The sequence below is a fragment of the Equus asinus genome, chromosome 10, assembly GCF_041296235.1.
Source record: "Equus asinus isolate D_3611 breed Donkey chromosome 10, EquAss-T2T_v2, whole genome shotgun sequence".
Taxonomy (NCBI): domain Eukaryota; kingdom Metazoa; phylum Chordata; class Mammalia; order Perissodactyla; family Equidae; genus Equus; species Equus asinus.
The window spans coordinates 23,913,869-23,935,830 of NC_091799.1; the positions used below are offsets into that span (position 1 = coordinate 23,913,869).

A 21,962-nucleotide genomic window follows, 5' to 3' on the forward strand; every position below is an offset into this window, starting at 1 on the left:
CAGAGAAGGGCCTAGTGGGCACTGGTTCAGAGCATGGACTCCAGGGTAGAACGAGCCTACATGACTCTCAGCTTGGCCATTCACTAGCTGTGTGACTTTGAGTGAGTCACTCAGCCTCTCTGAACTGTTTCCTTATCTCTAACATGAGAATGCTAACACCAAGCTCACAGGTTGGTGGAAAGCGGAGGTGTGATGATGAATGTGAGGCACGTGACTGGGACCATAATAATCATAATATCAATCAATCAATCAATCAAATAATCATAATAATTTTATGATTATTTTCCATTTGTTACTAGCTGAGGCCAACCCGCTTGATGACATCTTCAGCTTTCCCCTCTCGCGAGAAGGGCCAGGGAGTGGTGACATCAGGCCCCCTGACAGCTCCCAGCCCAAAATAGCCCTCTCCTTAGATGAATCCCATCCCATTGCAGCTGCTTCTGCCCCCAACTGAGCTGACATTGCCTGTGGCCGTGGCTCCTGCCACGTCTTGCTCATCCCCTGAACTGCTCCGACAAACCCTCCGAGGAGGCAGAGTTTCCAGGGACAAATGGATGGGCCTCCTGGTGGCAGCTTTGGCACAGTGGCGGCTCTCAGAGGCTGCAGCAAAATAAAGACCCAGGGCTGTGTCGCTGGAGCCACCCAGGTTCAAATCACTGACCTCACTGATGTGGTCTTCACTGTCACTTAATTCCCTGAGCCTCAGTTTCCCTATCTGGAAAATGGAGCTAACAGCAACCCACCAGGTTTGTTGTGAAGATTCAAGATGACAACGTACATAAAGGACCTTGTATGGACTGTCACCTGGAGGACTGCTCAGTACACCTGGAGAGCTTGGAAGGTGACAATATCACCTCCACCTGCCCCTCTACTACGCCGCTCCCCCCGCCCCCAACTGAGGCAGGTGTCCTTGCTGATTATCATTGGGAAGAAGCTGAAACTTCCGAGCTGTCTGTTCCGCCCCCAGGATTTTCAAAGCAACCAGCCCCTTCTGGAGCAGCCTTTATCCCAGCTGTCTGTCTGAGCCCCACTCTCTCCTCGATGAATCACAGGCTCCCCCCAGCAGGTGGCCAGCCTCACGAGGGTTTACCTCATCCCTCCTCTGGGGACATCCAGGGAAGCAGGCAGGGCTGGGCTGAGTCTGCCCATTTGTCAGACCAAGAAGCTGATGCTAAGCAGGAGCGCGGACTTGGTCCAGGCCACCCGATGGCAAAGGGAGCTGGGAGGGAGGCCACAGGGAGGGAAGAGGGTGCCAAGTGCTGAGTCGGATTCAGAATCTCAGATGGTTGGAGCTGGAACATTCTGGGCCATGGAGTGCAGCACCCTCAACTGACAGCTAAGAAAACAGGAGCCCAGAGAGGGGGAAGATGCCTGAGGGCACGGAGCGAGTTAAGGGCAGGATCCAGCTGGATTCATTCATTCATTCATTCATTCTACCATCCATCCATCCAGTGAATGTGTGTTGAGCACCTTCTCAGGACCAGGCTGTGCAACATCCTGGGGATACGGTGGCAGACAAGACCCAGCCCCCACCCTTGAGGATCTCATGGTCCTAGGTGGGAGTCAGACCAGAAACCAGGCAAGAAAAACACGCCCTGGTTGGGGGAGCCCTGAGAGCTGCTGCAGCGCATGGAAGGGAGGCGACATCTGCAAAGCGGGGGATGGCAGAGCCCTGTGAGGACCCCAGGAGAGAATGTTCTCCAGAGTGAGGCTTGCCCCCTAATCTGGCCCACTGTCAGGCCTCCCGGCCATGGGGAGGATGGGAAGGAGGTGCTTCTCTGAGCTGGACTTTTCACACAGCTCTGAGGGGCCCATGCCACAGGACATCAGTCAGATCTGATCTGACCCTCGCCCCAGTTTACACATGGGGAAACTGAGGCCCATCCACCAAGGGCTCTGCTGGGGTTAGTACACTGTCCCCAAGCTCCCTTCTTCTCCTTGCCTTCCTGCCTCTGCTTGTGGCATAAAAGAAACCACTGCCCCTGCATAAGCCACTCCCTCCCACTGTGGTCTGAGCCCTCACTGGCCTCACTTAGGGGTCTCTCCAGGACCACCTGATGGGGCTCGGCTCGGCCCTGTCTGCTAAGACGCCCTGAATGTGGCTCAGGCCTCCAGAACATTAGTGTCAGCGGCTGGGGATGTGGCCAAGCTCCTTTCAGCCCGTGGGCACCTGGTGAATGGAATCAGGGCTCAGGATATCCACCAGATGGAAGAGAGATGTCGCTCAGCCTGAAGCAGGGAGGGGAGCCCCGAGCCCCACCCCCAGCTCTGTCTCTCCCAGCTCTGTCCACACTGAGGCTCCTGAGCCCCCCAAGGAGCTCAGCTCGCCAACCCCTGACCAAAAGCATCACCCTCATTGGAAGTGTCAGAGAACCCTCTCAAGTTTCTCTAGCCCCCGTGCCTTTGCAGCTGCTGTTCCCTCTGCCTGGAATGCTCTTCCTCCCCTTTTTGCCAGGGCCAACTGAATTTGTTCACTCACTCATTCAACAAGTATTTGTTGGACACGTCCTACACTCCAGGCAGAGAGCTATGCTCTGGGGACAACAGCTGTCAGGGAGCTTAGAGATTGAGGGGATACAGAAGTTAAACACACACACTTACAATAATGTGTGGTGCAAATAGGAACAGGTCCTGTAAAGGAAAAGAGAGACTAAGAGAGTGGGATCTCATTTGACGGATTGGGGGAACATGGTCTAGGAAGGCTTCTCTGAGGAGGTGACTTTTTAGTTGAGATCAGGAGAAGGAGGAGGAGTTAGTTCAGTGAAGAGGAAGAGGAAGAGTGTTCCAGGCAAAGGAAACAGCATGTGCAAAGGCCCTGGGGTGATACCTAGTTGGGAGAGTGTGAGGAAGGTCAGATCACTATGGCTGGAGCCTAGAGAGTGAGGGGTGAGAGAGAAAGAGTCAGATCATGCAGGGTGGCAGAAGCAGCAGACTTTCATGAAGAGACCATGTGGGCAGCAGGGAGAGGGAGGGGGGAAGGAGAAGAAGTCAGAGAAAGAGACTGAGAACAGGTAGGAGAAAACCAGGAGAGTGGCCTATGCCAGAAGCCACATGAAGAAAGTGTTTCAAGAAGGAGTCATCGACTATCTTCAGTGGAGGAGTCGCCTCCTCCAGGAAGCCTTCCTGGACTCCACATGTTGGGGTAGAGGTTCCACACTGCCTTGGCCTCCCCCATCGGAGGGCTCATGTCTCTCCCAGACTAGCCTGGGAACATCACAAAGGTTTGACTTGTCTCTCCAACCCCAAAACTTAGTGCAGGACCTGGAAGTAGTATCTGTGAAATGAAGGAATGTAGACCCAGGGCCCAGAGAGGAAGTGACTCTGAGGCCACAGTTTTCCTTCACTGCCCTGGCCTGGGATGGCCCCTTCAGCTTCGGATCTCTGAAGCAGGCTGAAGCCAGACCCCTTCCGGTTGGACTTGGGGCTCCTCCCCTCCGTTCCTGCCTGACCCCTTCCCGAGGCCCCGTCTGACCCCTTGCCTCTTCCTCTTGGATCCTGGGCATCTCACTGCCCCAACAGCTTCCAGAAGATCAGCAACAGGTGAAGACCTCTTGTGCGTGGACCCACAATAGAGTGTAAGCAGCCCCAGTGTCCAGGGGCCCCAGGTTTGCTCTGCCCAGAGGCTGCCACTAGCAAACCAGAGGACAGCAGGTCGGGGCTGTGGGTTCCTGAGACCCCACTGGGTTCTAGGGGGGGCGATGGAGCTCCGGGGCTTTTGGAACCGTGCTTGGCCATGGGTTGGTCTCCCCAGACAAGGGTCTGTGCCCTCCGTGGGGGAGCATCCAGGCATCCTCATGCCAAGCTTCAGGTGAACACAGGCAGGCAGGCCTGTCACACACCCAGACTGTCTGCCCCCAGCCTCCCCCAAGGAGCTCATCGCTCTGAATCCGGTCTCATATCATTCGTCTGTCTCCCATTCCAGTCTGGGCGCTCTTCCAGGGCGGGAGCCTGTTTCTCTCTCTCCCTTCTTCCCTCCCTCCCTCTCTTTCTGTCTTTCCTGCCTCTATTCACTAAGCACAAACTATTCTTGAAGCTTGAGCTCTTCCTGCACTGCTGGTGAGGCTGCTGACACAGAGCCTGGCAAATGGGGGGCCGCTCAGCGTGTATCCACCGGCAGCGAGACTGCCCACGGAGGCCAGGTCCACGGACTGGGCCGTACCAAGCTCCCCTGAGAATCGCAGCTCCAAAAGCAGCAGAGGGCCCTTCTCCCTGGGAAGAGCTGAGCTCCTGCAGGAGGAAGGATATCTGGCCTTGAATCTGTGCCCGGCCGCCAGGCCTGGCTGGGGTGGGGTGCAGGGTCCAGAGGGGGGAGAAGAACTCAGCTTTCTCAGCAGGGACCTGGTCCCCCCGAAGGCCGATCTAAGCTGGGGTGAGGCTGCTCCTGAACCGGGCCTCCTCTCGAAGGCCAACATGGCCCTCTCCGTACTGAGCCCTACAACCTGCTGCCCCCACGCCCTGCCTCAGTCCCCCAGCCACGCTCCTGACCCTGCTTCCCTCCTTTGCCCGTTGCCCAGAGACAGCCAGAGTGCGCTGGGCATCCTAGCCGAAGGCGCAGCAGCCTGGCCAGGCTGTGTGGTCGGGGTCTTAGTGACCTGCACCCCTGGAGCCCCCAGCCTACAGAAACTGCCCCAGCCGAGCCATTCCGAGTCTTACAAATCCCTGCCCCAGGGCTCTTGGCAAGGGCTCTGTGCCAAACAACTTTTCCCCAACAGTCTGCCCAGGCCTCCCTGGGAGGCTGCGGCAGGGGCAGCTCCCCGGTGGCAGCCCCTGGGGCCCTGGCTTTAATTACAGGGTGCGTTCCTGTTGCCTGGTCCATCTGTATTTATCTACAGCATCTCGCTAATTAAATTCCCCACAGCACCCGGCAGGCCTGGGGACCGCGCGTGAGGCAGGCAGGCAGGGGGGCTGCAAACTTCCTTCCCTTCCTTCTTGGCCAAGAGCAAAGCAGAAGCAGCTGAAACTCTCTCTTCCTCCTCCCCGACCCCAGCAACGCCCAGAGGCCGGGGGGGGGGCTGCCCAGAGGCTCTGCTGAGGACCCTTCAGCCCTGTGCCCTGTAACCCTGGGCACCCATGCCCACCCACGGGTCCCAAGACGAGACAGTGCCCAGCTGCCTGACCGCCTCCCCCATTCAACTCAGATTCCTGCAGCAAACAGAGAAAAGTCTGCCTGAGCAGCAGCTGGATCCCCAACTCTGCCACTTTACAGGCTCCCGTCTTACCGTAGGAGTCGTCCTGGTCCAGGAGAGAGTCGGGCTCCATGGCGTACGGGCCCCCAGCCCCTGGCCCCACCTGATTTATGAACTGAGGCTGTCTCCATGAGCGTCTGGGTTTCTCCTTTTGTATTCCATCTGGCGGCTTTTCCAACTAGATGACTGGGTATTCCGGCAAGCAGGCCCCTTTCCAGCCCTTGCCTTCATACAGTACATTTAAAGTAGCAGTAACCTCTTTTTCCTCCCCCCGCAGCCTGGCTGGAAACATTAGAAGGGACTGAGGCAGCGAGATGTCTAAAATAGGAAGACGCCGGGGACGATTGGCCTGGCTGGCCGCGACGCTGGCTGTGGGGATCTGGCCGGCTGTGCAGACGGAAAAGCTAAGAGGTAAGGCTGAGTAGGGGCTTAGCATCTGGAAGCTGGCTCTGGGGCCCTGGGGTCTATGGGAAGGAGGGAGGCTGACCCACCCGTGGGAGGGGATGGGGGATCCGCTGTGCTCACCACCAGCGCCCAAACCCCAGGGGCTTCTCCCAGGCCCTGCTGGAACCTCCCACTCAAATCTGTTCTACAGACATTGCCTGCAATGTGGGAGATGCAGAAATTGACTCATCCATCCATTCAGTTAGTCACTAAATTTTTTTTGAGCATCTACTCGGCGCCAGACACAGTGCCAGGCACTGGATTTGCAGCAGGGAGCAAGGCGCAGCGTCTGGCCTCCCGGGACGCACAGGTAAACAGGTCAGCGCAATGCAGTGTGTGGGGCAAGGGCTGCAGGAGCATAAAGGAGGGATGCCTCACCTGGCTGGGGGAGAAGGTCAGGGAAGGCTTCCTGGAGGAATGGGCACCTAAGCTGGAGCCTAAAGGATGAGTAGGAGTTAGCCAGGAGAAGAAGGAGGGAGAGAGGGGGAAAGGTGTGCCAGGTGCAGGGAGTGGCCTGTGCAAAAGCCTTGAAATGAGAAGTCACTTGGGGTGTTCAGTGCCCCCAAAACAGTTCCAGGTGGTTGGAGCAGTGGATGAGGGGGAGGTGGTGCAGAGAGAGGAGAAGGAGGAGGGGAGCAGGGGACGGGCATGTAGGGCCTCACAGAAGATGGCCTCAGGCCTGAGGGTAGGCGCTGTGGGGCAGAAAGCTTACTCCTGCTGTAAGAGAGGGTAGGCGCTGGGGCAGGACAGGAGTGGGGAGGCTGTCAAGTCACCAGGGGAGAGGGAGAAGCGGCCTCTACAGGAACAGCCATAATAACACTGGGTACCACTCATTAAGCAGCCCCCAGGGCTGGGCTCTGTTCTGAGCCTTTGTCCAGGTTGTCCCATGCAACTCTCGGTGATCCCTCTGCTGGAAACTCCAGTTCCCTTATTTTACAGATTAGGACAATCAGCTTAAGAGGTGAAGTGACTTGTCCAAGGCTTATGAGTAGCCTCCAGGGCAGGCCTAGACCCCAGAGAGGTCACAGCCTTGGTGCTGGGGGACAGGGGGAGGACAAAGATGCCGTCATTCAATCTACATTAGACCCAGAATACAGAATGGAGCCCTAGGCTTGTGGGAGAAGGAATGTATCATTTGGACCAATCAGGGAAGACTGCCTGGATGAGGAGGCATGTGAACTGGGCAGAGAGAGAAGGATTTGGACAGGCTGAGCAGGAGAAGATAAGGCATTCCAGCCAGAGGGAATGGCCCAAGCAAAGGCATGGAGGCAGGAAGGTAACACGCAATAGGGAGCGAGAAGTGACTGGGAGAACGTCAGGGGAGATCTCGGGTTGGGGTGGAATGAGAAGGACCTGGGATGACAGCCTGGGAGGGCAGGCTTGGTCCAGGGGTGACAGGCAGCCTCTGAAGGCATTTGTTCCAGAGAATGGGCCGCTTTCCACTGGATGCCTGGGAATCCCGCGGGCGGCCCCTGCCCAGTCTTCTCTTTCATGCCCTGCACTTACAGCAGGAGAAAGCTTTCTGCCCCACAGCACTGCTGGGACGTTGGAAGCCAAGCCTCAGTGACCAGCTTTTTGGAGACATGGCTCTGGTGCTGAGGCAGAAGGGACATCAAGAGGAGGGAGATGGGAGATAGGGAGACAAGCCTGGAGGCAGGCAGGAAGCCCAGGCCAGGGGTGGCGGGGAGGGAAATACCCACCTGGTCCCTCCCAGCCCCCCACTGCTGCCCAGCTGCTCCCAGAGCAGCCAGTGGCTGCTGACGTGGTTGGCCTGGGCTCGGGGAAGTTCCTTCTGTCACCCTTCACCCCTCCCTCCAACCCTGGATGACAGAGATCCCAGCTCCCAACCTCCCGCTGCCTTAATTACAGATAGGCTGGGCCCTCCCCCCGCAGCTGCAGGCACCAGGCTCCCTGGCTCTCCCACTCAGGGGGCCCCGGGGGGGGGGGGGGGCTGGCACAGGCTGAGGCGGGGGAGGGAGTGGGGGGTCGGGCCCTCGGACCACCAGCCCATAGGTGATTTCAGGTTCAGTGCTGCCCCCAGCTCTTGGGGGTTCTCGGGGCCCATTTGCACATCTGTGGTCTCTTTCCAGCTAGCGTGTGGTAGTGAAGAGGACGTGGTTGAAGTCGACCACCTGGGTTCCTACCCAGACTACGACTTCCTGGCTGGGTGACAGAGCTGGTCCCTCCACCCCTGGGGTCTCATTGGTAGAAGGGGTTGCTCGCAGCCCTTCCTCACAGGGTGGTTGTGCCAATTAGACGGGATAAGGTGCAGCAAAGCCTTGGGGCCGGCCCAGCAGGCTGTGTCTTAAACCCTCCGTCAAGGGTAATGCTCATCCTGACCCGAACAGTTATCGTCTCTAAGCGAGCTAAGGGAGGTGGGAAGAGATGGGCCCATTTTACAGATGAGGAAGCTGCGACTCGGAAAGAAGGGACTTGCCTTGAGGCTCTCACAGTGAGGCTCACGATGCCCCCCTCACCAGGCTGTGCCCCCAGAACCAGCTGAGAGTGGGCGGTGGGGCTTGATGGGAGGGGGACCTGGGCCCCAGTGTGGCTGTGCCTGCCTGTGGGAGCCAAGGCCTGGGGCTTCCTTCCCCAAGCCTCGCTTCTCACAGGTCAAGGTCAGAGCTGGATTAGCCGGGCAGCTCCCACCCTCCCCGCCCATCGCCCTCTTTTTATGAATTAGACGTGTTTAAGAGCAGCCAGAGCTCTGAGCCTCCAGGAATTCATTCACCATAAATCTGTCTTAAGCACTGGGCTCTGCTTCCTTCCCCTGGTGACACGACAGTGTAAACAGCCCGTCTCCTGTTTAGTGGCTGTGTGACGTTCCACCCTTCGGCTGTGCTGTACCTAATTTGAGCTGTTGCCCTGGACACCTAGGTTGTTGCCAGTTGTTCACGACCACAAGCAACACTGTGACATGCATCTCAAATACTCTGTACACATCTGTCTCATGACCTCCCAGGGTAAAAGCAAGGATGTGAAATCGCTCGGTCAGAAAGGGCCGGCATTTGTACATTCCCCACGAGGCAGTGACGGCCATTCAAGGCCCATCTCGTTCTTCAGCTCCTTTCGCAACAGTATGGAGCGCTGATTTTGTGCCCAGCCCTGTGCTGGCGGCTGGGATGACGCTGTCCTGCTCTGGTGGCATTTACATTCTACCTGGGGGCGGGCGCACACACCGGCGGACGGAGAGGAGGGCCAGTCGGAGAGCAAAAGCCGGGCCACATGCAGAGCCTGAGAGGGCACTGCTGCTTGCGGTCAGGTGGTCAGGGGACACCCCTCCGAGGGGGTGACATCTGAACAGTGACCTGACTGGCAGGCTCTGGGGAGAGCAACCAGGAGTGGGCAGAGCTACCGAAAAAGCCTGAGGTGGGAGTGAGCTTGGTGAGCAGGGGGACAGAACGACGGCCAGTGCCACTGAGGCTGAGCAGACCGGCAGGAGAATAGTCGGAGAGAAGGGAAAGGCCACAGAGGCCACTTCATGGAGGGCCTTGTGGGCCAGGGGAGTGTGGGAGCCACTGCAGATTGAAGCAGGAGAGTGACAGGAAAGGCTGCTGTGTGCAGAGTGGCCCCAGGAGGGGCCAGAGCGGACTCAGGGAGGCCAGATAAGACACGGCTGGGGTCTGAGGCAAAAGATACTGGGACTCCACCAGGGCGGTCTGGGGTGACTCTGAGCCTTTTGGCCTGAGTGACCAGTTGGTTTACAGAGCCATAGGAGGCCCGGGAGGGGAGAGTTTGAGGATGGGGATCTCGAGCTTAGTGGTGGGAAATTCAGACAGACACATGGAGATGTCGAGGGGTCCCTTCTGGCTGCAGGATGGGAGCTCAGAGGAGCGGTGGGGCCAGTGGGTCCAGATCTGGGAGCCGAAGCTCCCGACGCAGCCCAGCCCACCAGCCCACAGCACTGCCCTTTTCCCGCAGCAGCACAAACCCTCCCGTTCCACCCCGCTGGCCTCATTTTTTCTCGTTTTTCTTTGAACTGCCCCGCATACTCTCACTGCAGGGCCTGAACGCTTCCTCTCCATGGAATGAATTCCCCGGATCCTCACGCCTCTCCGTGTTCAAGTCTCTGGTCAAACGCCACCTCCTCGAGAGCCTTCCCTAGCCCCCCTTTCTAAGATATCATGCCCCCTGCCCTCCCGTCACTCTCTAGCCCCCCTGTCCCCAGCTTGAGCTTTCTTCCTGGCACTGCGGGTACCATTTGATTATACTATGTATTTATTTGCATATCATCCTCCAGCCCCTGCTCTCACTCAAGCTGCATGCTGTACCCCCAGCACCCAGAGCAGTGCCCAGCAGAAGGGAAATCTTTGTGGAAGGGCTAAGTGTTAGCTGTAATTGTTATTTGTTCCTCACCGTCTCCTGCCTTGATTTAACAGCACACGGTCCAGGAGCCCTCACTGAGTACCTGGTCATCTCGCATGGAGATGCTCCTGTCTGTGTCTCTCCCTGCATCTTAATGCATATCTGGTTGGACTGGGTCCTCCCTTCTAGTTAAGGGCTGGGACTCCAGGGTCAGAATGGGAGAAGGAGACCAAGGGGTCTTCTACTTGGGGGCGCCGTGCGGTGAGCCTGTATTCTCCGTGCACCTCACATCAACTTTCCAGAATAGGTTTTCTGAGTCCCACTTCACAGATGGAAACCCAAGAGGCTATATGGAGTCCCTGAGAAGTGACAGAGCTGGGATTTGAGACTGTGTCTTCCTGACTGGAGGGCCCTGCTGGCCCCCTTGTAGCACCCAGCGGTGCCTCCTCACCCAAAACGAAAAGAGTGTGTCTGGGTGGAGGTAGCAAGCAGGCTCAGAGGTGGGACAGGGCCAGCCTTTGGTCTGCTCCCAGGTAACCCTACATTACATCCTGGGCCGCTCCAAGCAACTGTCCTTTGCCGTCTCTTGTGTTTAAGGAGAGGGTCGGCTTTGCTTTCTTGTCTTGTTCAAAGGCCATGAAACCGAGGGGTGGCACCTTTTAGTAAGTTCTGAGCCAGCTGGCAGGGGACAAGGGCATGGTACAGGCTGCCTTCTCACCAGCTCCACCAGGGCAAGGAGAGGCTGGTTTCCTTCTTACGACAGCAGCTCCGTGCGCGCTTCGGGGCCCTCGTGAGTCCCCGCGTGCTCTCAGGGAATCCTAACCACACCAGGACTCAGAGATGGGAAGTGCTCACAACCTCACACAGCCAGGAAGTGGCAGGAGCAAGGCCTGGATTCTGGGGCCCACGCACCCACTGCTGGGGCCGGATTAGAAATCTGAGTCCTCTGTGGCGCTGTTGGAAGGTTCGGTAACTTGCCCCGGTGGTCATGCAGCGGATTCCGAGGCCCAGACTCTCAACCACAATGTCCTGTGGGTGCCTCATGCCACACAAATGTGATCTGAATTATCATTAAAGAACCTCAGACCTTTCCGGGAAGAAGGCAAACCCTAAATGAACACCAGGAGTTAGGGGATTTCCAGGGCTGAGGGGACGGGGATGGTGGTCTGGGTCCTCAGAGTTCCCTGAAATCATCAATTTTGTGATGAACGTGGGGCTCCACTTGAGATGTCCTGGCTGCTGGGTCCTCCTGTTCCGAGAAGCCCTGGAGATGCTGGCACGCCCTGCCTTCCGGCAGTAGGGCTGGGACACGGGCTGGCCTGAAATGAGGGAGATCTTCAGCAGCTGGCAGGGATAGTGCTCTGTGACTCCTCCCTGAGCCCCCAGAGCCTGGCCTTGGTGGTACCCAAGTGCCTGTTCATCACCCCAAGAGAACCCCAGGCTCCGAGAGCCCCAGGTTGGAGGGTCATCCTGTGCACCCCCCTGACAGGGCAGGAGTCTCCTCCGTGGCATCCTTGATCCAAACTCTGCTTGCTTACCTCCAAAAATGGGGAAATCACTCCCTGTCTCGCAGTCAGTTCCCTCTGACTCCAAGTAAGATCTCCCCATCAAAGGAGTCATCCTATGTCCTCCTGTTGCTGCCCCACACCGGTCCTAGCTTTTTTCTCCGTGGTCACACAGAGCCATTCGACCCTGGGGGAAGCCCCTGCGATCACCAGAACCCCCCCCCCCCATGAGCTCAGCTCTCTGCACTCCACTTGACCCACCCCTCCTCCCCCATGCTTCTTGGCTAGTTTCCAGGTTTTGTGGTGAGTCAGGAAAAACCAGAGAAGCCTGGAAGCGTTTTACCGACACGGCAATGACGGCAGTCCATGCAATTCAGCAAACTTTAGCCAGAGACGGTGCCAAGGGCTGGAGACACAGAAATGAATCAGAGTCCCTGCCCAAGAGGATCTTCTCCACCAGGACAGGAGGTCGGGGGTGGCGGGGGGCGGGTAGGGAGGTGTACCCATCGGCCAGCAGAGGGATAGCTGGGCGGAGTGATCACGCCCTCCTGTCACAGGCAGGGTTGGAAAGGAGCTTTTAGGACGGCAGGTTTTCCAGCAGGTAGACAAGGGGAGGTGGCAGAGAGAGAGCAGGCAGGACAGAAGGACCTGAGAAAGCAAACGCCAGGTAGTGGGGCCACAGAGGCAGCTGATTTGCTTGGTACAGAAGATACTACATATCAGGGATCAGCAAACTTTTCCTGTAAAGATAGTAAATATCCGAGGCTCTGCGAGCCACCCAGCCTCTGTTGTAACCACTCAATCTGCCGTTGTAGCTCAGAAGTGGTCATGGACGATACATAAATGAGTGAGCCTGGCTGTGTTCCAACAAAGCTTTGTTGACCCTGAAATTTGAATTTCATATGATTTTCTTGTGTCATGAAATAGTATTCTTCTTTCGATCATTTCCCAACCATTTAAAAATGTAAAAAGCACTCTTAGCCCACAGGCCGTGCAAAAACAGGTGACGTGCTGATCTGGCCAGGGGGCTGTTTCGCCGACCCCCGCTGTAGGTGTGTTTGGGAAAACCAGGAGATTGTGCTTGAATGTTGGGTAGAAGAGCCCTAGTGTCAGGGCGAGGATTTGGGGGTTGTTTTGGTCAGAGGTTGGTAACAGACCCCACACCCGCTGCCCTGGGTGATGAACTTGCCCCTAACCCATCAACCCACCCACCACCTGCCCAACTACCGTCAAAGCATAGCCGGCCACCAAGAAGCAGGAAAACATGTGTTCAGATCAAGAGCTGAAACCTACAAAGGGACAATTTCTTTAAAATTGTGTGCAATTACATAGGAATACAAGCTTATTATTAAAAGAATAGTCAATAGGAAGTATATAGACTTTCCCTTCCAGTTCTCACTCTGTTCCCCCGGGGTGACCATGGTTAGGAAGTGGATGAGTGAGTCCAGCCCCCTTTCCAGTGTACATGCACATGGACACACAGACATACAGACACACACACAGAGCACATGGCTCATTCTAGATGATTGTTTTATGACATGCTTTTGTCACTTAACAAGTCAACCCCAAATCTTCCCATCTCAACACGTGGATCCATCCTCTTTGATTTTTGTATTGGCCACCAAGTGCTGTAAGGTGGGCTGTGGCACCATTCACCCAGTGGTCCTCTACTGAGGGACATCCAGACTGGTCCCTGTTGTATGTGAATACAAGCAGTGCTGCTGTGATCCTCACAGTGCACATGTCTATTTCTGTGCACTGGTGCTGGCATTTTTGTTGGAGAGATTCTCAGAAGCAGAAATGCTATGTCAAATGGCATGAGAACTTGAAATGTGGATCAAGGTGGCATATTGGAGCAATTTCTCATTGCAAATCATCTAGGGCCTGGGGAGGTCCCACAGGAGCCGGTAAGGATGTGGGCCCTCAGAATCTCAGGTGCTCTGAAATGACTCTGGGGCTCAGGTGTCTCCAGGTGGACAGACTTGCCTCCCTCTGCAGAATCGGGCCTGGGACGACAGCTGCCCAGTCAACACCTTGATCCATCCTTTTCTCCATCCAATCATCCACCCATTTATCCATCTACCTACCCACCCATCCATCCACCCATCCATCCATCCATATACCCATCCATCCACCTACCCTTCCATCCATGCATCCATCCACCCAACCATCCACCCATCTACCCATTCACGCATTCAGTATTTAATGAGCACTGATGATGGCTTGAGTACTTGGGTGTTGGTCATGAATACAATCACATTCCTGCTTTTTAGTCTTCACTGTCTGGTGAAAGAGGGTCTCCTTCACCAGATGTGCCAGATACCGAGAATACACAGGGAACACAAGAGAACAAATCCCTGCCCTCTCAGATTTACATTCTAGTGGAGGAGACAGATAATAAACACATAAATAAATATGATATCTCAGGTGGTTACAAGGCCTGGTAAGGAAGACAAAGCAGAGTGAAGGGGCTGAGAAGTACTGGGAGTCGAGTTGTGTGCAGACTCGTCGGGGAGACCTCTGTGAGCAGAGATCTGAGAGCAGGGAGGGATGGAGCTGTGCAGATATTGGGGAGAATGTCAAAGGCAGAGGGAACAGCCAGTGCAAAGCTCTGAGGGGGAGATGTTCAGGGAACAGCCAAGGAGGCCAGCGTTGGGGTGATGGGAGAGCACATCAGCTCCTAGGGGTCTTATAGGCAGGGAAGGGCTCGGCTGTTACTCCGGGTAAGGAGGGGGCTCATGGAAGGTCTGGAGTGGAAGGAGGGTATGACCTGACTTACAGGCTGGCTGCTGGGTTGGGAATAGACGGCAGGGGACCAGGACTGAAGCAGGGAGACTGGTCAGGAGGCCACCGAACTTGACCCAACTAGAAATCTAGGACCAAGTGGTTGGGTGGCAGTGGGGAGAAGGGGGGGGACTCCGATGTATTTTGAAGGTAGCCACAGGCTTTCCTCATGGCTGGATGTGGGGTGACAAAAAGGAATGAAGAACCACACCAAGGATTTTGGCTCCATGAACCAGAAGAATGGGGGCTACAGAAGAGGAGTAGGTTGGAGGAAGGGAGTTTGAACCGAGAGCTTGATCTGTTAAGTTGGAGGTGTGCATTAGCCATCAAACAGAGAGGGGAGGAACAGGTTACAGCCTGGAGCCTGGAGTCACGGAACAGGTCCAGGCCAGACATAGAAACGTGGGAGTTGTCAGCATGCAGATGGCATTTAAAGCCATGTTCCTGGATGCTGGCACCAAAGGAGAGAGTAGATGGAGGAGAAAAGAGGTCTGGGGGCCCTGTTCTGGGGCGTGGCAACACTAGAGGGCAGGGAGATAAAAGAACCTGTCAAGAGACCCGAGAAGGTGCAGCTAGCGAGCAGGAAGAGGAGAACTCGAGAGCAGGGACCCGGGAGCCAAGAGAAGGGATTTTGGCAAGGGGGGCATGACCAGTGGTCAGGTGATGCTGAGCAGCCGAGTGAGCTGGGGACACAACACTGACCATCAGGTTTGGCAGCACAGCGCAACCTGGGCAGAGATGGGGGAAGCCCAGGAGACCATGGGAGCCCTAAGGAGGGGTACTGGACCAGGGACAGCTTCCTGGAGGGAGGGATGTCTCAGCAGGAGACTCTCCATTTGACGAAAAAGTTGAATTGTATCACATTAAGTTCAAGGAGAGTTTTGCTGAAATGAGGAATGTATGCACATTCACCAGGTAGAAAGGGGATGTCCAGACAGAGGGCTCAGCACAAAGGCCAGGAGGATAGAGCAGTTGCAGCTCATTTGGGGAACTGAAAATAAGCCTGGCTATAATATGGGTGAGGGGTGGATGGGGATGGGGTGTTGGTCTCACAGGACCCTAGAGAGGTCAGTAAAGCAGATGGGGGGGCGGTCCTTGATTAGAGACCGGGCTTTGGTGATGGGTGAGTAGGTGGGAGAGGGAGGAAAAGGGGTGGTGGCTTGGGGGATGGGGAACCAGGAAAAGAAGCCATTTGGAGAAAGATGATGAATTCAGAGGAGTTTAGGGTGCTGAGGACATTCAGGAGGAGATGTCCAACATCAGCGGGGCACGTGGGCTGGACATCAGGGTCTGGAAGACAACCGCATGTGTAGGGAGGATGCTAGGCAGAGTGTCCTGGGTGAGTAGAGCTGAGCCCTGCATTCACCTCTGTCCTGGTGCCGCTTGAGGTCAGCCTGTGACCAGCTGCCCACTGTGTGCTGGGGAGGGGCCCTGGCAGCTACCAGCCATTGCTGTTGGTGTGCCCAGGCAGCAGGAGCCCAAGGGGAGCCCAGTGGATCCTCCGGACGAGGCGTTGTGACTGCGCCCTGTCCCTCCCATCTCTGTTCCACCCATAGCCCACAAAGCGCCTTTGCCACAGCCCTCGGGCACCCCCAAAGGAAGGGGCCCCCACCACGCGATGCATGCACACAAACACCGATTCACAGAACAGTGAATTATGGAGCACCCGCTAGGTACCCCACGATCCTGCCCGGGGAGCAGTGATGACCCAGGCAAGCAGGACCCTGACTTCATGGGGCCCACCAGCCAACGGGGAGGCAAACAATAAACATACAATTCAAGTCAGGTGTGGTATTAGAACAGGGAAGCCTGCGGGGGCCCTTAGGGGTCAAAGGGGCTTCCAGGAGGAGGCAACATTCAAACTATAGGTTTGAAGGATGAGTCAGAGTTAGCCAAGAAAAAAAGAAGTGGAAAAGTGTTTGAGTGAATGGGAACAACGTGGGCTCAGAGGTGAGAGAAAGCATGACAGGTGGGAGGGAATGAAAGGATTTAGTGTGATGGAATATGGGATACCCTGAGGTGGGGGTGGTTGGAGGGTGTGATGGTGGTAAAGAACCTCACTAATCAGGCTTAGGAACTCGGACCTTCTCCATGGGGAGCTATGGAGTGTCTTAAGCAGAGTGACTTGCTCAGATTCACATGTGGGAGAATTCAGAGACAGATCAGAAATACCCACTCTCAGCCCAGAGGGACCCAGGGTCATCTCATCCAAAGCAAGATCCCCCTCCACCCTATTGTAGCTCCCTTGACAATTGAAGTGGGTCAACGTGGTTTGCACTCTTCCAGGCACCTAGAACCCACTACCTCTGGAGACAGGCCCCCACGATGATTTAACAAGCCCCAGGAGGGCCCTGCAGCCATGCCCTGGAATCCAATCTTATCACTGGGAGACAGGAGGGCACTTAACTCAGCGTGGCGACGTGGGTTGGGCGGCACCACCGCGCGCATAATGGCCCTGGCAGCTTGTGCTGAAATGCTCCGGAGCCACCTTCCGGGGGCGATTGACTTGTTGCGTGCCCGCGCTCGGATGCCACCTGGTAAGGCTGTCGGCTGGACGCTGAAGAAATAAATCTGTTCCTGAAGATGCGCCGCCCCATCCCCACCGCGACAGCACCCACCCCCTCCCACCCCGCCACCCCGTCACCCCGCCACCCCGTCACCCCGCCACCCCGCCACCCCTGCCAGGAGCGGCTGGGCCTGCCCCGCAGCGCCACCGCGTGGGAGAGGCGGGTCACGACAGCAGGAGGTCGGCCTCTCAACTTGAGCGCTAAGCGCAGGGCCGAGGGAAGCAACCCGCGTCGTAAGCCGCCTTTTCAGCTGCCACGCGCGCCAGGTCCTATTCCCATCACATTTTTAAAATTTATTTTTTCAAAGTGGAAATATATTTGCGGCTTGTTTGTAATTCTTTAAGTAATACATGCTTACGGAAAAAAATATGCAAACTCCATAGACTATATGTAGGCGGAAATAGACGGTTTCCTCCAGCATTCCGTTCCCCACCCCCACAGACAACCGCTGATTGCATTTTGGAAAAAGGCTTCCAAATTTTTTTTTTCTACAGAAAAAATATATGCATATGTTTCTATTTGTCCCACCTGTTTTGTTTCTTTTTCTTTCTTATTTCATGTATATATACATATCTATGCCAATAAGGTCATATTATATGTGCCTCGTGATCCACCCTTTGCTTTGGTTTCTAAATATGTTTTTATTAACTATGGAGTAGAGTGAAAAGAATATTTAATATGTTTAAAGTATATGAATCAGGTCAAAGTGAACACTGTGTGCTCACCACCCAATTTAAGAAGCTTTTTATTACCTTTGAAATTTCTTTTACGTTTTACTGGGTTTTTTTTTTCAGTTCAAAAATGTATTTATTTTTTTCTCCTTTCTCACCTTACTCTGGATTGATCTGGTATTTTTTATTAATCCATGTTATCCCTTTACTAGCGTGTTAGTTTTATATTCTTTTAATACTTACCCTAGAGATTATAATATGTATCCTTAAGTTATTAAAATTTAATATAAATTACTACCCTTACCACTTGTGGGAAAATGCAGGAACATTAGGCTACTTAAAACTCCATTTATCCCCTCTATATGCTTTTGTCATCTGCTACCATCTGGCATTTTAATTCTTCATGTATTTCAAATGCCACGAGAGAATTTTATTATTGCTTTATACAGACAATATTTGTTTAGATTAACTACATATTTTCTCTCTCCATTGGCCTTCATTTCTTCCTACTTCTCCAATTTTCCATCTGGGATCTGTTTTCTGTGTCTGAAAATCATCTTTTACTACTTTGTTTGATGAGGGTGAGCTGTTGATGAATTATTAGTTTTTATTTGTCTGAAATATCTCTGTGTAACTTTCATTTTCGAAGATTATTTTTCGCTTGGTATGTAATTTCAGGCTGGCAAGAGAAAGCAAGAAATGAGAGAAAAGTACCAGAGGATAAGTGGGGGAAACCGAAAACAATAAAATGGGAGAGCTACAGCCAAATATACGGCAATTATATTAAATGTGAGCAGATTAGATACTCTAATTGAAAGACAAACATTAACACATTGGATAAAAAAATGAATAAGCCCAATCATATGCTGCTTACAAGAGAGACATGTCCCATATAAGGATGCAGAACTGAGGAGAGTAGAAGAACGGAAAAAGTTATACCTCGCAAATACTAACCCAAAGTAAACTGGTGTAGTTACATTAATATCAGCAAGAGTAGAGTTTAATGGAAAAAGCAATGCTAAAGATAAAGAGAGATAGTCACAGTGAAGAAAACGTTCAGTTTATCAAGCAGATACAATTCTAAATCTCCATGCAACTGATAACATAGCCTCAAGATGTATAAAGGAAAACTCAAGAGAACTAAAAGGAGAAAGAGACAGCCCACAATCCCTCTTTCAGTAATTGACAGCACAAGCAGATAAAAGATTGGTGAGAACTTCAAATATCTGCAGGACCATCACAGGAGTGACACTGCATTCTTTTTATGGCATCCTATTATGTGCCTCAGGGTTTTTTGCTTGTCTCATTTCTGATAGCCTAACTAAAATGATGTCTGCTAGGTTTCCCCGCTGTAAAATTACTCTTTTCCCATTTGTAATTAACGAGTATTTTGTGGGGGAGTTACTTTGAAATATGTAAATATCCAACTCTTTATCAAACTTTCCATTTATTCATTTGTTTATTTATGTCAACATAGACTTGTGGATTCCTGTTGCATTCAGTGGGTTATATCAATATAGCCATAGGACCAATATCAGTGTATTACAATCAATATTCATTATGATGCCCAGATTTCTCTAGACTTGGCCAGTGGGCACTTCTTTTGATTTGTTCCCTTGTTCTTTGCACACTTCCTTACTTTTTGGCACAACATGACATTTCGGATTCATCTTATACTTTCCCTGCCTTGGAATCAGTCATTTCCCTAAGAAGCCTCGGAGAATGATATTTAGAAACCAAGATCTGGCCCTAGGTATGCCCACAGCTCTTGGAATGTCACTACTCTGAGGTCTTCTCAGTGGACAGAGATGGGAATATATATGTTTATACATGTGTATATTTACAAACATTCACACACATTTGCGTCTGTGTTTATTTCTACATCTGTGTATTTATAGATATTGACAATCGTGAACTCTAATTTCTATCCAACCACATGGTTCATTCTAATTTTCTCCCTTTCCATATTTGAAATTCCTTCCTCCAATGGTGAGAAATCTGGCTTTCATCATTTTTTAAATATCTTTACTCTTCTTTATGTTTTTGAACAATAGATAGCTATTGCTGCATAACAAATTACTCCAAAATTTTGTGGCTTCGAACAACAAAAAACATTTTTTATTCTGCAGTTTCTGTGGGTCAGGAATCTAGGAGCAACTTAGGCTGGAGGATTCTGGCTTGGGGTCTCTCATGAGTTTGCAATCAAGTGTCAGCCAGGCTGGGGCTGTAGGATTTGTTTCCAAGATGACTCACTCCCACCATAATCCCTCTTTCAGGAACAGATAGAACAAGCAAATAAACAATTAGTAAAACCTTCAAGTTGAGGAGGGCTCAGTTTAGTGCCATGGAGATCTCTCTATAGGGGCTGCTTGACTGTCCTCGCAAAGGGACACAAGCATTCAGTCCATAGCAATGGGGTTTTAGGTTCCTCCTAAAACCTCCTAGACTTGTGTTCTCAGATCTTCTCCCTCAAGACTCCCAACCCTCTTCGTCCTCCTCAGTGGATCCAGAAGTGGGAGAGCCCATACACCCATGGACACCCTAAGGGCCTTGATGTGTTCATTTGCTTTTTTGCTCAACATCTGTCTCCCCACTAGATTATGAGCTCCTGGGCCTGGGTCTGTGTCCCTGAGGACTGGCATGGGGCCGGATGCACAGTTGATGCTCAGTAGATATGAATGGAAGGGCTGAATGAATGAATGCTCTGGCATTGGGGTGGAGGCCAGGCAAGGAGAATCTAGGACCTTGACCTTTCATAGACAGCACCCTCCCTCCCCACCCCAGCCCCAGGGGGAAAGAATCCAAACTGGATAGTTGTCTGCCTCTCTCTGAGCTTCAGTCACCTCCAAAGGAGGGAACCAGAACTTCCTCCCAAAGTTTTTGGGGGACAGCATGGGGCCAAGGGTGGGGAAGAGCAGGCAGGGTCTGGAGCAGACAGGGTAGGGTAGGTATGGGCCTGTGTGTGAGAGGACACTCCCTGGGGTTGGGTTCTCCCAGCCTGGGGGGCCCAGAGTGGGGGTGGAGGGTGGACTCTGGGAATTGGCAGCTAGGGGAGACTTGGCCCTGGCATTGAAGGAGCCTGGGAAGCCGTCCTTGCAGAGTCTTTGGGGAGGAAAGCAGAGAGTTGCCATGGAAACCATTCCACAACAACCCACTCAACTGGAGTTCATGGAGGTTCCCTGAATAAAAATTCTCTCGTCATTTAGGATTTTGCCTCTTACCCACATCTGCACCTCTGAGGGGAGTGTGTGTGTGCACTTGTGTGATCACCTTGTGTGTCTGTGTGTGGCCCCTCTCACCTCACAATCAATAAGCCTGGCTCCCTTCTCCGGGCCTTTGCACATGCCATCTCATCTGCCTGGAACACCTTTGCCCTCTCCCTCCCTCACCTTTGCCTGGTGCTCCTTGCTCATTCATTAGAGTAGGCAAGGAGTCTTCTCCCCTGGGACGCCTTCCTTGACTCTCCCGTGTCTGGCCAGGGGCCTCTCTAGTGTTCCCACAACCTCCCCACCCCAGGCTTCCTTCTCCCCCAGCACTGGGCAGGTGGGGCTGTCTCTCTGGTTCTGTGACCATGAGTTTCTCAAATGCAGGACTGGCTCTTGTCCATCTCTATATCCCCTGCACCAGGCAGGGACCTGGCACAGAGAGAGGCCCAGAAAATGCTTGTTGAACGAATGCAGGAGTGAGTGAATGAACACATGAACAGCCACTTGTGCTGAAGGGTTTGGAACCCCAGCGTGTCTTCCCTGCTCGACTCAAAAAAACAAACTGTTGTCAGAGCTGGTAGGTCTCTTAGATAAATTCAAGAACCAGCAGCATGAGCACCACCTGGGAGTTTATTAGAAATGCAGCTTCCCAGGCCCCATCTCAGATCCACTGAACCAGGATCTGCCTTCAAAAGGCTCCCAGGTGACTCCCATGCACATCAGAAGATGGGAAGCCCTGCTCTCGTGGACCCCACCTCCCATTTGAGACAAGGAAACGGAGGCCTGCAGAGGGGAGGGACTTTGCAAAGCAGTGGCAGGGCTGGGACTTCAAGCCAGGTGGCCTTGTCCCAGGTGCCAGGCGCCTGCCCCGCCCCACTTGCAGCCCATGCGCCTTGCACGCACCACCTTTCCTGCTGCCTGGGCTTCCGATTCCAGACCTTTCCCTTTTCTCCTCCCAAGATCTTTGCAAGGAGCTCGCACTCCCCCTGGTGGGAGTAGGAAGGGATGGGCTGGCCTGAGTGGCCAAGGAGAAACTTGGCTCCTATCTAACATTAAGGAATGGAGAACTGGGGTTGCAGAGGGTGACGGGGCGGGGGGCAAGGAAGTGGGAGCAGGGAGCAAAGGGTCCGAGGGTGGGGGCAGGGCTGGGCTTTGGAGAGGGATGTCTGAGTTCATGTTGGTTTCACCTCATACTATGTGTGTGGTCTGCAGCCGTCTGACCACCTTCTCTGAGCCTCCATTTCCTCATCTGCAAAAATGAAGAGAGTAATAACGGTGCCCACCTCACGGGGCC

At 53.7% G+C, this 21,962-nt stretch overlaps 1 protein-coding gene and 1 long non-coding RNA gene across 3 annotated transcripts in view; one reads left to right on the plus strand and one right to left on the minus strand.

Annotated features, from left to right (window-relative positions):
- The window catches only part of DAB2IP (DAB2 interacting protein), a 194,479-nt gene extending 189,067 nt beyond the window's left edge, over positions 1 to 5,412 (minus strand). Inside the window, exon 1 of one of the 2 annotated variants that reach the window (XM_044778866.2) lies at positions 5,220 to 5,412. In XM_044778866.2, coding sequence (XP_044634801.1) covers positions 5,220 to 5,259 — 40 coding nt within the window. In that variant the 5' untranslated portion in view covers positions 5,260 to 5,412. The remainder of the gene's footprint in view (positions 1 to 5,219) is intronic. The other variant, XM_070518830.1, reaches the window with a different exon arrangement.
- Positions 1 to 18,972, plus strand: part of LOC106824194 (uncharacterized) — a 39,530-nt gene extending 20,558 nt beyond the window's left edge. Inside the window, exons 3-5 of the long non-coding RNA XR_011506245.1 lie at positions 5,464 to 5,597; positions 16,511 to 16,761; positions 18,141 to 18,972. This is a non-coding gene — a long non-coding RNA (uncharacterized lncRNA). The remainder of the gene's footprint in view (positions 1 to 5,463; positions 5,598 to 16,510; positions 16,762 to 18,140) is intronic.
- The last annotated feature ends 2,990 nt before the right edge of the window (positions 18,973 to 21,962 follow it).